The 13924-nt window shown below is 37.2% G+C and overlaps 1 protein-coding gene across 3 annotated transcripts; it reads left to right on the top strand.

The window, feature by feature from the left end:
- Positions 1-95: 95 nt before the first annotated feature.
- cdc37 (cell division cycle 37 homolog (S. cerevisiae)) lies at positions 96-11502 on the top strand. 3 transcript variants are annotated; one of them, XM_041786319.1, is made up of 8 exons: positions 96-447; positions 3361-3657; positions 3744-3849; positions 7856-7971; positions 8057-8179; positions 8257-8439; positions 10218-10289; positions 10449-11502. In XM_041786319.1, the coding sequence occupies exons 2-8, from the start codon at positions 3376-3378 to the stop codon at positions 10551-10553; spliced, it is 987 nt and encodes a 328-aa protein (XP_041642253.1). In that variant the 5' UTR covers positions 96-447; positions 3361-3375; the 3' UTR covers positions 10554-11502. The 3 variants fall into 3 exon arrangements, 2 of the variants coding, with proteins under 2 accessions (XP_041642253.1, XP_041642252.1); XR_005991845.1 differs by lacking the exon at positions 96-447 and adding an exon at positions 1908-2025 and having other exon boundaries at positions 8257-9971; positions 10449-10469; XM_041786318.1 differs by lacking the exon at positions 96-447 and adding an exon at positions 1908-2025.
- Positions 11503-13924: the final 2422 nt, after the last annotated feature.

Consider the following 13924-nt stretch of genomic DNA (forward strand, 5'->3'; position numbering starts at 1 on the left):
TTTTTTGCTTTCCACTGACAAATAAATGGACAAACGGCTGTATCCGCGCTTCTTGATGACGTGTATTGATTGGCTTCCAGGCGCGCGGGGCTGCCGCTAAGAGGGGGATTTCTGTAAACGGCTTGCGGCTTCCTCCCTCGCTAAGAGGATTGGGAAACTATCAATTTCTGGCTTGTGTACTGACGCCTTCTTGTTTGCAGGGCACAGCTGAACAGTTTCTCTTTCACTGTAACATTAACTGTCACTGAAAACCTGAGAAGAACGGGGCAGGAAGAGCTGGAGGATGAGCACCACCGCAGGCATCGACTACAGCGTCTGGGATCACATTTATGTGTCAGACGATGAAGACGTGACCTGTCCGTACGTCGACACACCAAGCTTGTTCAGAATGAGACACCGGGTCAGCAGTGAAACTTGTTGTAGCCGTGAAGTTTGGAGTCTTACCTGGTTAGTTCTTTCTAGTAGTAGTAAAAGTGGCCTAGCAACGGAGCAGGAGTTTATACAGAGGGGGGTTGACCAAACAGGTGTTACGCAGAAATCTGTGACCCTTCTGAATTATGAGCCAACAGAACTATTAGCTAGCTTTTAACCAGCTGTTATTCAACAGTACGTTTAGAAATAAAGGCAAAAACGACATTGGGGGAAGAAAATTTCATCAATAGGGTGTAAGAGAAACCCTGTATAAAATGTGCATATTAAAAGTAGCTGCTAGAAGGTAATGCAAGTCAATAGAAAGCTAAAGAAATGCCTTAAATACTGATAATGTTTAGTAACTGCTCCATAAGTAGCAAGCATCTTGCTTTTAATGCATCTAAAATTATTTTCACGTACATTTATAATGTAATTTCAGTGTTTTTGTTATCATGGTCAACATTTTCTACCTAAATCTAAACATCCTAATCAAAACATAATAGTTTAAAACTTAGAAATTTGCTCATTTAAGAAGTAAAATAAGAAGAGACCAGCAGCTAGAAGTGCATAAGATGATATCTTAAATGGTTTCAGATGATCTGAGACATTTCTGTGCTTAAAAACATCCGGCTGGAAAGGAACATTTGATTCAGAAATGTGTCTGTGAATGGTCAATTCTTATTTTAGAAATGATAAGTTGCCAGTTATATAAATGCAAAGTGTACTTCCTAGATCTTCCTAGAGCTTATAATCACATTGCAGGATTGCCTAAGCAGCTGTTTCTAGAGCTTTCCACTACTTCTCATGACCATGCGTGTTCATTCATGGATGAGAAAGTAGTAGAAAGCTCTGGAAAAAGCTAGGTTTAATTATCGTTTAGAGTATTTGAAGGGACTTTAAATCTGTTTTGACAAAGAGCCTATCCAGCAGAGCATTGTAAATTTTATTTTTCAGTAAATCATACCCAAGACACAACAAGTTATCATCTTTATAAATAGTTATTTTCCTGTATATTGATATAAATACCTGCAAAATGGCAACAGTTACGCAGGTTCTAGAAACAATACTATCTTAAAACATTCACATTGCCTTCTCAGCTCTCCTTACCAGTGTTTACCAACATTTTTAGCTCTATTCTTTTAAGATGTCAGCATCTGAGCTATTGAAAATAGGTCAGTAGCCTATGACAAGATCTTTACTCAAGTCATGAGTGCTTAAGAGATGTTATCGTCACTCTAAAAAAACATAAAATTGAGGTGATAGGTCACAATCATTTGACTAGCATTACTGCTAACAGCTTTGGTCATGCTCTCTTTGTGTAACCCTGATTGTAGAGTGTAGAGTCGTGTTTGTTGTAGTCCTAAGAATTCCCCTCATTTCTCTTCTCTGTTTATATTATGCCTTTATTTAAATCTGATGTTTTGTAGAGACTCTAAGCTTGCTGAGATGTGGGAAAGGTTAAACAATAGCAGAGCATTCTTTGTTTAAGTGTTTGCAGGCGCATATGTGGAGCATATGTGGAGCATTTCAGCAGTTCAGTTTCATTTAGCCTCAACTACAGTCGTTTGTTTCCTTTCACTGTGTGAACACAATGGACTGTGTATGGGTAAAAAGGTAAAAAAAAAAAAAAGTCATTGTAACGGATGCACTTTTATGTGTTGTGTTGATGTTATTACAACTGAAAAAAATCCTTTGATACTTAAGAGTCCTCTCCAACATCAGGGGCTGATTCATTCATGTTATTACATTTTTTAAAACAAGAAGCCTGAGTCATATCAAGAGATTTTTGAGGCTGAAAGTATTGGTCATCACGAAGTCAAAGTTCAATTTGCTCTGCTGACCATAATTACAAAATACCTAAACTACTCTAAGCTCTTTTTTGTTTTATGTTCTGTAGAAAATTTTTCAATCAGTATGTATTGGAACAAAAGTTGGGATTTTCTTGAAAAGACATATGCTCTTATTTATCCCTTTTCTGGACGACTAAGACTTTGTTGAGGTCTCTTACAGCAAGTAAAAGCTAAACTAGGGGTGTCCAAACTATGGCCCAGGGGCCAAATGTGGCCCGTGGCCCATTTTTGATTGGCCCCCAAAAATTAATTGCATTAACTATGGACCTCAATAGAGCATGGAGCTTGTGCTACACTACATTATTCTTCTTAGTTTCAGCACAAGGCAGTGCTACCATGCATATACAAAAATTTTGACAAGGTTTTATGTTTTTTTTTTTGTTTTTTTTTTCTTCCTGGTCTAAATTGAGACGGCACTCTAGATAGTAAAAATACTGGTAAACAAAACAATAAAGATATCTTGATTTATACCACCCTAATGGATTACAGCAGCAAATAGCTGCACCAATAATGTTGCAGGGGCGGAGCCAGTGGTAGCCAAAGCTGTCTAGGGCCCCCTGAAATCTGATTGGCCTCCCCAAAATCCTTAAAATGATTGACAATTTGGGTTGTCAGCTATCAACTAGCCATTTAAGCATACCCGATTACTGAGCATATCTTAACCGACACTAGATTGGTTTCACTAACTTTACTATTGAGGTGAGATATATAAAAGTGGCCCCACCCTCCATATATATATCTGTATGTGGCCCCCAATGGAAAAAGTTTGGACACCCCTGAGCTAAACAAATATGATCACTGACATTAAAAATGTCCCTATGGTTGTTTCCACAATCTAAAACTATGATACAGATACATCCCAACAATGAAAATTTTTAGCTTTTAATTTTCAAGTATATCTTTTGTTATATAGCAGCCTCTTTCTTTCCTCTGTGCACAGCTTTCTCTCAGTTATATCCTGTATTTTCCCCTCCAATTCTAGAGCATTATCCTTGCAAGATTTTCAGTCTTTGTTTTCTGATTCCTTGTTGTTATTTACTTTTTGTCTTTAAATTGATTTCTATTTCTTGCACTATTTCTCCCCTACTTTCCATCACAGTCCCGGCTAGAGAAAATGGCTGAGTTCCAGCAGAGAGGGGAAGACCTGGAGCATAACTTTGCAGAATGCAAGGCTCTTTTAAATGAGGCCCAGGAACGGCTTAAAAAGCTGGAAGTAGAAAGGCAGGAGGGGGAGCCGAATGAGGAGTTAGAGGCTGAGCTGAATAAATTCCAGGCTGAGGTGAAAAAACTGAAGAAGGATGAAAAAAAGTTTGAAAAACTGATCGAAGAATACCGACGGGAAGAGAAGAAACTGCCCTGGAATGTCGACACCCTGAGTAAAGAAGGCTTCAGCAAAGTAAGGCACGGTCATCATCAAGGTCATGAAATTCAGTCTGACCTCATTTGTTAGCATGCTTTGTCTGTTTATGTTATCTTGTTTAGAGTGTTTTCAACCTGAAGCCTGAAATGAGGGAGGAAACTGAGAAGGAAAAAGTGGAGAAACACAAGACATTTGTGGAGAAGTATGTGAAGGAAATCAAACACTTTGGTATGCTTCAGCTTTTTGTCCCTTTCAACCCACTACTTTAAGTTGTACTTTTATATACAGTACCCTCCCAAACTATTGGAACAGTGGGGCCAGTTCCTTTATTTCAGCTATAGACTTAAAACATTTGGGTTTGACACAAAAAGATGAATATGATAATAATCAACTAGATTAAAGTGAATAAGAATTAATATTTAGTTGCAAATCCTTTGCTTGCAATAACTACATCAAGCCCGTGACCCACTGACATCACCAAACTTTTGCATTCTTCTTTTGTGATGCTTCTCCAGGCTTGTGTCTTGAGTGTGCCTTGAATCTCCTATTTAGCAGCTAAAATTCATGCTCTATAGGGTTTAGGTCTGGAGATTCACTTGGCCAGTCTAAAACCTTCCACTTCTTGCCCCTGACGAACTCCTTTGTTGTTTTGGGAGTGTGTTTTGGGTCATCATCTTGCTGCAAGATGAAGGATCTCTCGATCAGTTTGGTCACATCTTTCTTTAAATTGGCAGACAAAATGTTTCTGTAGACTTCTGAGTTCATTTTGCTGCTGTCATCATGTGTTACATCATCAATGAAGATTAATGAGCCCGTCCCAGAGGAAGCCATGTAAGCCGAAGACATGACATTACCTCCACTGTGTTTCACAGATGAGCTTGCATGTTTTGGGATCATGAGCAGATCCTTTCTTTCTACAAACTTTAGCCTTTCCATCACTTTGGTAAAGGTTCATCTTTTTCTCATCAGTCATTAAAACTTTGTTGAGGCCTGTCTGTAAACTTTTTGGCAAGTTCCAGCCTGGTCTTCCTGTTCTTCTTGCTATTGAGTGGTTAGCATCTTAGATTGATTGATTGATTGATTGATTGATTGTACAGGAATCTACAACTAAATTGTAGCAGCTAGGAGTGGTGTTACCACAGTTAAAAATATAGGGCATCTTAAAAATCTTTAAAAAAGGGAATGTAAAAGGCATTTATACAAAAGTACAAAGTACAGCAGTGCAAATCATAAAGTAAAACAGTGCAACAGTGCCAAATATAAATATCAGTGAAATAAATTTAAAAATGCTACAGTATATTGCAAATTGCCCGTGGTTCCAGTCATTGTCCATGTGTGAATAATGACCATGTATAACGAATATGTAAATACTTCAAGTCCAGTTTTGTCTGTGAATGTATGCGTGGTGTCTGTGTGTGACAAGGCATGTCTGTTTGCAAGATGGGGAGGGTTAAGGTGTTAGTGGGTGTGTGTTAGATGTAGAGGGTAGAGGGGGAATAGTGCATGTAAGTGTTCAGTGTGATGGCTGCTTGTGGGAAGAAGCTGTCTCTGAGTCTTTTTGTCCTTGTTTTGATTGACCTGTAGTGCCTGCCAGAGGGCAGCATCATTTGATGTCAAACCCACATATTTTCAGTGTAAGGTAAAACAAAGCAAATGGCCTCATTGTTCTAATACTTTTGGAGGGGAGTGTACATTCAGCACCACACAGTCTATTTGGATGAGTTTTCCTAAAATCTTTGATTTTTTATGTCTGTTATCTAAGCTGTTAGTAACCAAGTTAAGAAAAATCATTTTTTAAGAGAGACCCACATAAGAGAGCAGCATATTCAATTACAGAAAAATACAAACAATAGAGAAAATCAGAGACAAAGCTACTGCTAAATGAACACAGTAACCCAGTTATCATGCAAATAGGGAAAAGAAGAGAAGCCCAAAACAACTAGAACAAAGAACACAAGACTCTAAATATTTCATTGGTCTTGAATGCAGATGTTTTCTTCTTTAATCTTGTCAGAATTTTTACATCCATTTAGAAAAAGTCAAATTTGGGTTGGACTAAAATAAGACTTTGAAGCTACATGTGAAAATGTTAGTCCAGCTGAAATTGTACTAGATTGAATTCCACAAAGTCAGACCAGCTCACCCAAATTAGATAATTCTGTTAGAAATTGATTTAGTCTTTCATGTATCTGCGCATGCTTTACAGCCTCCACACTGGCCATTGGCATGCTGGTCGAACTGTGTGAATGCTAAACATAGCAGAAGTCACATATTCAGTCACTTTCAGCTATAACCATTGATTGGATAAACATAAGTTCCACATTCAGGCTTCTGACATGCATCTACATGAGTGTCATTTTTGCCTCTGGGATAAAGTTCATCATATTTGTATCAAAGGTAAAATATAAAGCATGCACGACATATACAATATGATAAAAATGTACTTGTCTTTGCTGTTCGACATACTTCTTGCTAACTTGTAAGCAAGTTCAAGCCAAACTAGATTCAACAGTAACCAGCTGAAAAGACCCTTATTGTGACCCTGCATAGTGGAGTCCATTAATTAGCTGACTTTCCTCTTTTGCCTTTATACTTGTACATGGGCAGTAGTTTAAGGATCCTAAACCATCTGTATTGATCTTAGTGTTATTGTAAATGAGGGCAACCTTAATTATTTTCAATACTTGCATAAAGATTAAATACATAAAAATATTAGAATGGGTGATGGGTGGTTGAAACCATGTGAAACTTCAGAGGTTTCCCTCTGTATATGTTGAAATATTTACTGCAGGGCTACAAATTCATCAAACACTTGGACATCTGGTAGCTTGTTAAACTTAGAGAAGACCTTAATTTGACAGGCCAGATCCCCACAAACACTTATATTCATAGTTTTAGTTTCATATGTGAACAATTAAAGCTGAAGAAGCCGGCATGTTATTTTTGAATTTCTGTACTCCTCCTTTAAATGAACACAGATGCTGTCATGCCGTATTCTATCATTAAATGACAAGGCATTATGAATTACTTTAGAAAAACAAAATATAAAGTGCATCTTTTCGCTGTTCATCCATCTGTCAGTCTGTTTGCTTATGTAGTTGCTTAACCCGAGAAAAAAGGAATCTAATCTAATAAAGTCTTTAATATTTTATTGTTGATAAACGATGTTAAATAGGCCAGAGTTTCTGAATTAACCTCTTTACCCACCATCAGCTCTGTCATAAATATGACTTAAATTTTCACAACATTTCAATCACTGACACATATTTAATGAAAACATTTGAGTTTGAACATAAGATGGGACAAATCACAAAACTGAACAAAGAGACAGGGACAAAACATGCTTGAAAAGTGCATCATTATTAAAAACTTGCATAAATACATTTCCCTTGATTACATGTACAGTTTTGCTATTTCTCTAACTCAAGAAATTAGCACATATTCATGGTAAAATTTGATTTGATATCCCAAGATACTGAGAAAAAATGAAATTCCAGAGTAAATAACTAAAATTTACTCTTTATCAAAGGATGATGGAGTAAAATAAAATGTTTGGAATGATGTACGCCTCCATGAGGCATCTATACGTCATAGTTTTTGTTGGACATTTTTTTTCAACACACACATTCATTACCCAATGAAAACTGCTCCACAACAATCTTTAGGCTCCCAAACCACCAGTTAAGTGCCATATTAATTAAGGGAGTTACATTCTTAAGCGAGCTCGTCACTCCCACTATGCCAACATTTTCTCTCATGTCTGACCATAGAAAAAGATCAGAGTTTGTCCAACAGTTTGTATCGTCAGCCCTATAATAAATATCTTTTCTGCATTTAGGTGTGTTAAATTCCAGCATTACTGATACAACACGACAGATAAAAATTTGCTGCTAATATTGATTGATACCACATTATTTTCCAATGGCTGATGTTGAAAAGAGCCACTGTCGACGATAATAAATCAATATGTTAGTGTATCCCTAAGTTATATATTGACATATTTCTTGCCGTCTGTCTCTCTCAGGTCTTCATTTCTCTGTAAAAAAACTTGTGACACATGCTGATGTTTCTAAAGAAATTTTTTTTCTATTTAGTATTGCTCTTATGTTAAGTTATCTTAAGAGACAGTTTTAAAAGACCAGTCAAAATGAAAGACATTACTGTGAGTAAAAGCGCTGGGAAACTTAAAAATGGACCCTGAATTTGAATGGATTTGCCTGCGTTGTTTTTTCAGGTATGTTGCATCGCTGGGATGACAGTCAGAGGTATCTGTCAGATAACCCACACCTGGTGTGTGAAGAAACGGCTAATTGCCTTGTTGTCATCTGCATTGACTATGAGATTGATGAAGTGAGTGCTTTCACAAAAGTAAAGATAAAACATTAATAAATGATTCAGGCCTGTGCAGCCTTGTTAATCCACTCTGTTCTTACAGAAACATGCTCTGATGGAGCAGGTGGCCCACCAGGCCATCGTTATGCAGTTTATTTTGGATTTAGCCCGAGCGTTAAAGGTCGACCCAAGAGGCTGCTTTAGAGACTTCTTCTCAAAGATTAAGGTCAGTTTCATTGTCCTGTTGTGGTAGAATCAGTTTGTTGTATTTGTTGGTAAAAGGTTTTTCCTTGTCCATGTCAGACTGCAGACAAGAAATACCTGGACATGTTTGACCACGAGCTGGACTTGCTGAAGGAGAGAGTCCGCAGCTGCGCACAGAGTCGTATGGAGGGCGCTATGAAGGAGCTAGAGGAAGAGGAGAAGCAGAAGAGAATGGGCCCAGGTGGTTTAGACCCTGTAGAGGTTTATGAATCACTGCCAAAGGTAAAACACCTACATATGCAAGCATACACGAAGATAAGGCTGGTTTAATGTTAGTTTGCAGAGGTTTTTTTGCTTACACATGAAAATAGAATAAGATTTACATTTTCTGCTACTTTATTAATTACACTTGTTTTACTACTTTTAATGTAAGTACCCAGTCAGCCAGTCAAAATGCAGCAACCAATGCATTTAGGAATGTAGACATGGTCAAGATGATCTGCTTACGTTCAAACTGGGCATCAGAATGGGGAAGAAAGATTATCCAAGTGTCACTCTGGGCTACTCAGTACAAGCTGGGCATCATTAAAAAGTCACAGCCTGCCTGTGTACTGTTGTTGACCATGTCCATCCCTTTATGATCACAGTGAACCCATCCTCTGATGGCTACTTCCAGCAGGATAATGCACTCTGTTAAAATGCTCAGATAATCTCAGACTGGGTTATAAGTTCACTCTGCACAAATGGCCTCCACAGTCACTGGATCTCAAACCAGCAGCGCTCTAGTGGATACCCTAGAATGGGTGATCCAGATTATGGAGTGCAGCTGACAGATGCACAGCAGTTATGTGGATGCTATCATGTTAATATGGACCAAAATCTCTGACAAATGGTACTAGCACCTTCTTAAATTTGTGCCAGAGAATTAAGGCAGTGTTAATGCTAAAATGGTTCTTGTAACTATCTTATAAAGTGGCCAGTGAGAGGATATTCAGTAATTACAAATGATGGCTCCAATATACAGGAACAGCTGCTAAGAGATAAATTAAGATAAGGAGGTAAAAAACATACTGTCAAAGTTTTTTTTGTTGACTCAAACTCAGATGAACAGTTTGAATTCTGAATTTACAAGCAGACTCTGGTTTCTAAGAGCAGTTTGGTGGCTTTTTCTATCAGGGCATTGTTTAATCTAATTGTTTTTTACAACCTAAAAACAAAAACTTGACTCAAGTCTATGATATTCAGCAAAATTTAAAGTTAAATTTATAAGCTCTTGGGGCACGCAGATGGTCGAGTGGTTTAAGGCACACGTATTGTACACGGGCGGAATCCGGCTTGTGGCCCTTTGCTGCATGTCTCTTCCCTCTCTCATCACTGTTTCCAGGTCTATCCACCGTCCTCCGCTATCTAATAAAAGCATGAAAAGGCCCAAAAGTAAATCTTAAAAAAAAATTGTAAGCTCTTGGATCCAATTTTTTCTTTGTCTGTTCACATTACTTTTTAAAATGTGGTTTACCAAAGTTCTGTAGTAATTTTAAAAGCTTCATCATAACAACTGAGATTCTGCTGTATAAAGACAAAATGTTGCTGTTGTTTAAAATGCTGAACATGGGGCATGTTTTTAACGTTTTAATTTTGACAGTTGAATCTGGGAAGAGAGACTGCATTTTTTCACGTATTTGAAAACTGTAGTCGTCCAAGTAAATGTTTGCCCAGTTTATTGATATGAACCGTGCTGCCATGTGGATAATCAGAGGAGTCAATACACAGCTCAGCAGAGTGGACTCCACAGTCAGGCATGAGCTCTCTGAAAGGTAAACAGCCTTATCTACTGCTTTCCACTGGGTTTTACCACAGGATTACTTAAAGTTTACATTCTTTCACTGATATGAAACACTTCACTTTAATAAAGGATGAACTTTGTGTTATAATAAATGAATTTGAAATTGAGGATACTGATGTTTACATCCCAGCAACCTGTCATCAAACTGTTTCTCCTTTTTTCACACTAAGTGTTCAGTTAGCATTACATCATCACTATAATGTGTTTTATTTTGCAGGAAATACAGAGGAGCTTTGATGAGAAGAACATTCAGATGCTGCAGGAAGCCATTGGCAAACTGGACCCTGTGGTGAGTGTGTCTAACTAAGTCTCATGCTGAAACAGTAAATAAAAAAACAACCCAGTGAGGTCCAGTAAGAGTCTGACTGGTACAGCCTTATTCCAAAATATTTGCTTGTTTATTCATTTCCTTTCAACCTGATCAAACGTCACTGTTTTATTTCCTCAGGAAGGAAAATACCACCTTAAGAGATGCATTGACTCAGGGCTGTGGGTGCCTGAATCAGGGGAGGGTGAAGAGGAAGATGAAGATGAAGAAGAGGAAGATAATTAAACAGAGAACAAAGACATAAAATGAGTTTTAAATAAATCTGCAGATACACTTGTTCTTTGCTGTCATTTTGACCCACATCATCATTTTTAGTTTCCTTGATTGTGAACTTTAAACACTGGAAAGTCAAAACTGTGCAAAAATGTATCAAATTACATAATGACTTTAATTATCATGTTAATTGAAATTTCCTGGAGAAATTCCAGTGACCACTAGCCCTAGGAGCACACTAGGAGCACAAGACCATGGCGTGGCAAAGGTCCTGATATCATGATGATCATCCTATTGAAGGGCTCTTTCAGAAAGACATCAACATTTGCTTGTTGATGTATTTCCCAAAAAATAGATTTATAGATCAAAAAATAAATACATTTCCTTGTTTGTCATGTAAGGCGTCTGCACAAGTAGCGTGCTAACTTTGGCTGTTGACAACACTGCATGCTACAGCTCACTGAGACACAATACAATGATTCAATATAATGAAAAGAAGTCAAATGACAAAGTATTTGGAGACAGGATGGGTTATCAGGTTTTATATCACTACTCTAAACATGCAGTCCCTCACAAAACCCCTTTACAGTAATGTTAAATCTTATTCCAAAGGTTGTCACATAAGGTCATTGTCGCTGGTGATAAGTGATCAAGGCATTGTTCTACTGCAACTTTAGAAAGCAGAAAACTCACATCGGGAGGTTTTATTCTCAAAAAAAGGAAAACAGCTTATGCATGACTTCCATCATGTCACTTCCAAACCATTAGGGGCTTTCAGGGGATTTGTCAAGTTAGGGTCTTGGGCTCCCAGTGTGCATCTGGATAGTACTGGAATTAGGAAGGTCGTGGGGTTTACCAACACTGGAAAAATGAGTTGAAAGAAGCCTAAAATGTGCACACCAAGAAGAGTATGTTGGTGTGAAATGTCACTTTTTGCTTCTAAATAAACCTTTGAATTGAAGCTTCCTGATGTGCAGATTTTTTTTGTTTTGTTTTGTTTTGTTTTGTTTTGTTTTGTTTTGTTTTGTTTTGTTTTGTTTTGTTTTGTTTTGTTTTGTTTGGATACAGCACCCAGTAAGGGGTGTTCTTGTCTTCTTTTTTTTTCCTACTATGAAAACATTTCTTTCTCATATGTCTAAAATATGAAATTCAGTTAAGTGAAAGGAGAACAGACAAATTATCAGGTTAGTGTTTACACATTTTACATTAACTACTTTTGGGCTAATTTGGAAAAAATCTGACTGTTTGCACTGATAAAATGAAACGCTGCTTTGTTTTTTTTTTCTTTCAGGTTCTAGACACCTTTGTCAACCATGTTGATAAAACCCTTGAAAGGTTTTGAAATTGCAGACACTTTTCCTGGTGGAGATGTTATCAGAATAATTGATTTCATATCAATCTATTCCTTTAACATGGTTACAAACTGTTACCTAGATCTAATGGAAGACGATGGCTACATGAAAGTCTTAAAATACAAAACAGTCTAAGTATCACATTTTATTTGGGTAAAGTTGAATATACAAACAGGATTATTTACAGTGACATTCATCTACTAGCTCCTGTTGCTCTGCTGTGGCCAACAGCGCCATCTGAAGTCTGTTTAGAGACTGACAGCCCATAAGCTGCATTACAAATCTGCATGCTGAACAACAATCTACTTACTTCATAAACTTTATCGCTGGGGAAATTTGAGACAACTGCTATGTTTATTAAAATTCATAATCAGCTGGTATGAGTCAGCCTGTAGCTGAAAGTGGCATTTCCAAACAAGTGAGTCATATTCAGAGGGTGTATCTAATGTGCAGACTTCAGTTCCTGCAGACTTTGTGAGCAAACTCAGAGGATGTCTATCCACAGTCTAAACAGCACACTAGTGGCCTCAAGTGGATGTTGTAGAGACTCATAGACAGCCTGTTTGGTGACAGAGTTCATTGGGCCTTATTTATTTAAATTCCTACATTGCATTCACAGTATGGATTGGATGCTGCTGACTTTTTTTTTTTAACTTACTGGATGCACGGTATTCGATTTTTGTTGATATTGATATTCCAATATTTACAGTTTCATTGTAGCCAATATAGATATACTGATACAAAATACTGATAAAAAACCAAGTTCAGAACTTCTGAACCAGGTTAAGGCTTCGGCCCCTAAACCCAGCGTTTGGTTCATCCTGCAGCGCCAGTACTGCCTACCAAAAGTTGCCCACCAGGTGGCAACTCAATTTTAGCCTTAAAAAACACTTTTAGTATTGGGGATAATGAAAGGAAAAAGACTTCAGCTGGTATAGGCCTGTTGGTCCTGCCAAAAACTATGAATTTACAGCCTTTACATCAGTTGTCAGTATTGGCAGAAATTAATATCTGCCTACATAGATACTTAACTTTTAACCTCAAATCTGCAGATACTAATGCCATATTGATGATAATGTGCATTCCTGCATCCCTACTTATATGTGAATGGGCACAAATGTCAGTCCAATTACATAGCACTTCTACATACAGAGCTTGCAATTTTTTTTCTTTAAAAAATGTATATAATTTTAATTTCATATCAAAGCTTCTATCTATAAGACTTCTGTTAATTAATATAGGCATTGGTGATTTATGTGTAACATGATTTTAAACTTTGACAGCACAATACCTGTAAAGTTTAAACTGGTTGTTCTCAACTTGTCTTGCCTAGGGAGACTCAAACATCTCCTTGATGAGAAATTGCAACCTGAAAATTTAAACCAATCAAATTTATTCATTAAAAAAGCGTTGCAATATGAACTTCAGATGAGGATAAATGTATGACTAAACAAAGAAACAGGACATAACAAGCATGTTCATTACAGAAGCTGTGAAAGGACATGCATAAATACATTTAATGTTTTGTTTTCAGTGATAACATGCAAATATTGGTTGTGTTTAAGACATCTGGAGAAACTAACACATTATAATGGGAAAACCAGATTTTATCCTGAGAAAATTGTGTAAAAAAAATCAAAATTTACTCACTGTTACAGCAATATAAAATATAAAGCTGTGTGTCCACTTTGGACCCCCATACTTCATGGACTTTCAGATACAAAATTTTCTCCCAGCACACATTTGTGACACACTGAAACAGCTCCCACTTTTGGGTCTTGACCAGCAAAACTGATAGCTGCTCTGTGCCAGTGCAAGAAAAATTAGTCCTCACAAATGCAATAATTTCTTGATTTTAAGTCCTGCAAATATTACCAATAGTTTTGTTCAATTCAGCCATAGTCTTCTCTGCTGCCCCATCTTCTGCTCTCTTTATATTTGTTAGAGACATAAACTTAAGTTTCCCATCCTAATGATACACCAAAAGACTTAAGAAGCATCGGAATTTACCAACCTGTGAATATGAATGGA

The sequence above is a fragment of the Cheilinus undulatus genome, linkage group 4 (genome assembly GCF_018320785.1).
Source record: "Cheilinus undulatus linkage group 4, ASM1832078v1, whole genome shotgun sequence".
NCBI classification, from domain to species: Eukaryota; Metazoa; Chordata; class Actinopteri; order Labriformes; family Labridae; genus Cheilinus; species Cheilinus undulatus.

Coding starts and splice junctions, on each gene's coding strand:
- cdc37 (XM_041786318.1), top strand. CDS start 1,927: ATGTGGAGCATTTCAGCAGTTCAGTTTCATTTAGCCTCAACTACAGTC. Junction 2,026..3,360: donor GACTGTGTATGGGTAAAAAG/GTAAAAAAAAAA, acceptor TTTCCATCACAG/TCCCGGCTAGAGAAAATGGC. Junction 3,850..7,855: donor GAAGGAAATCAAACACTTTG/GTATGCTTCAGC, acceptor TTGTTTTTTCAG/GTATGTTGCATCGCTGGGAT.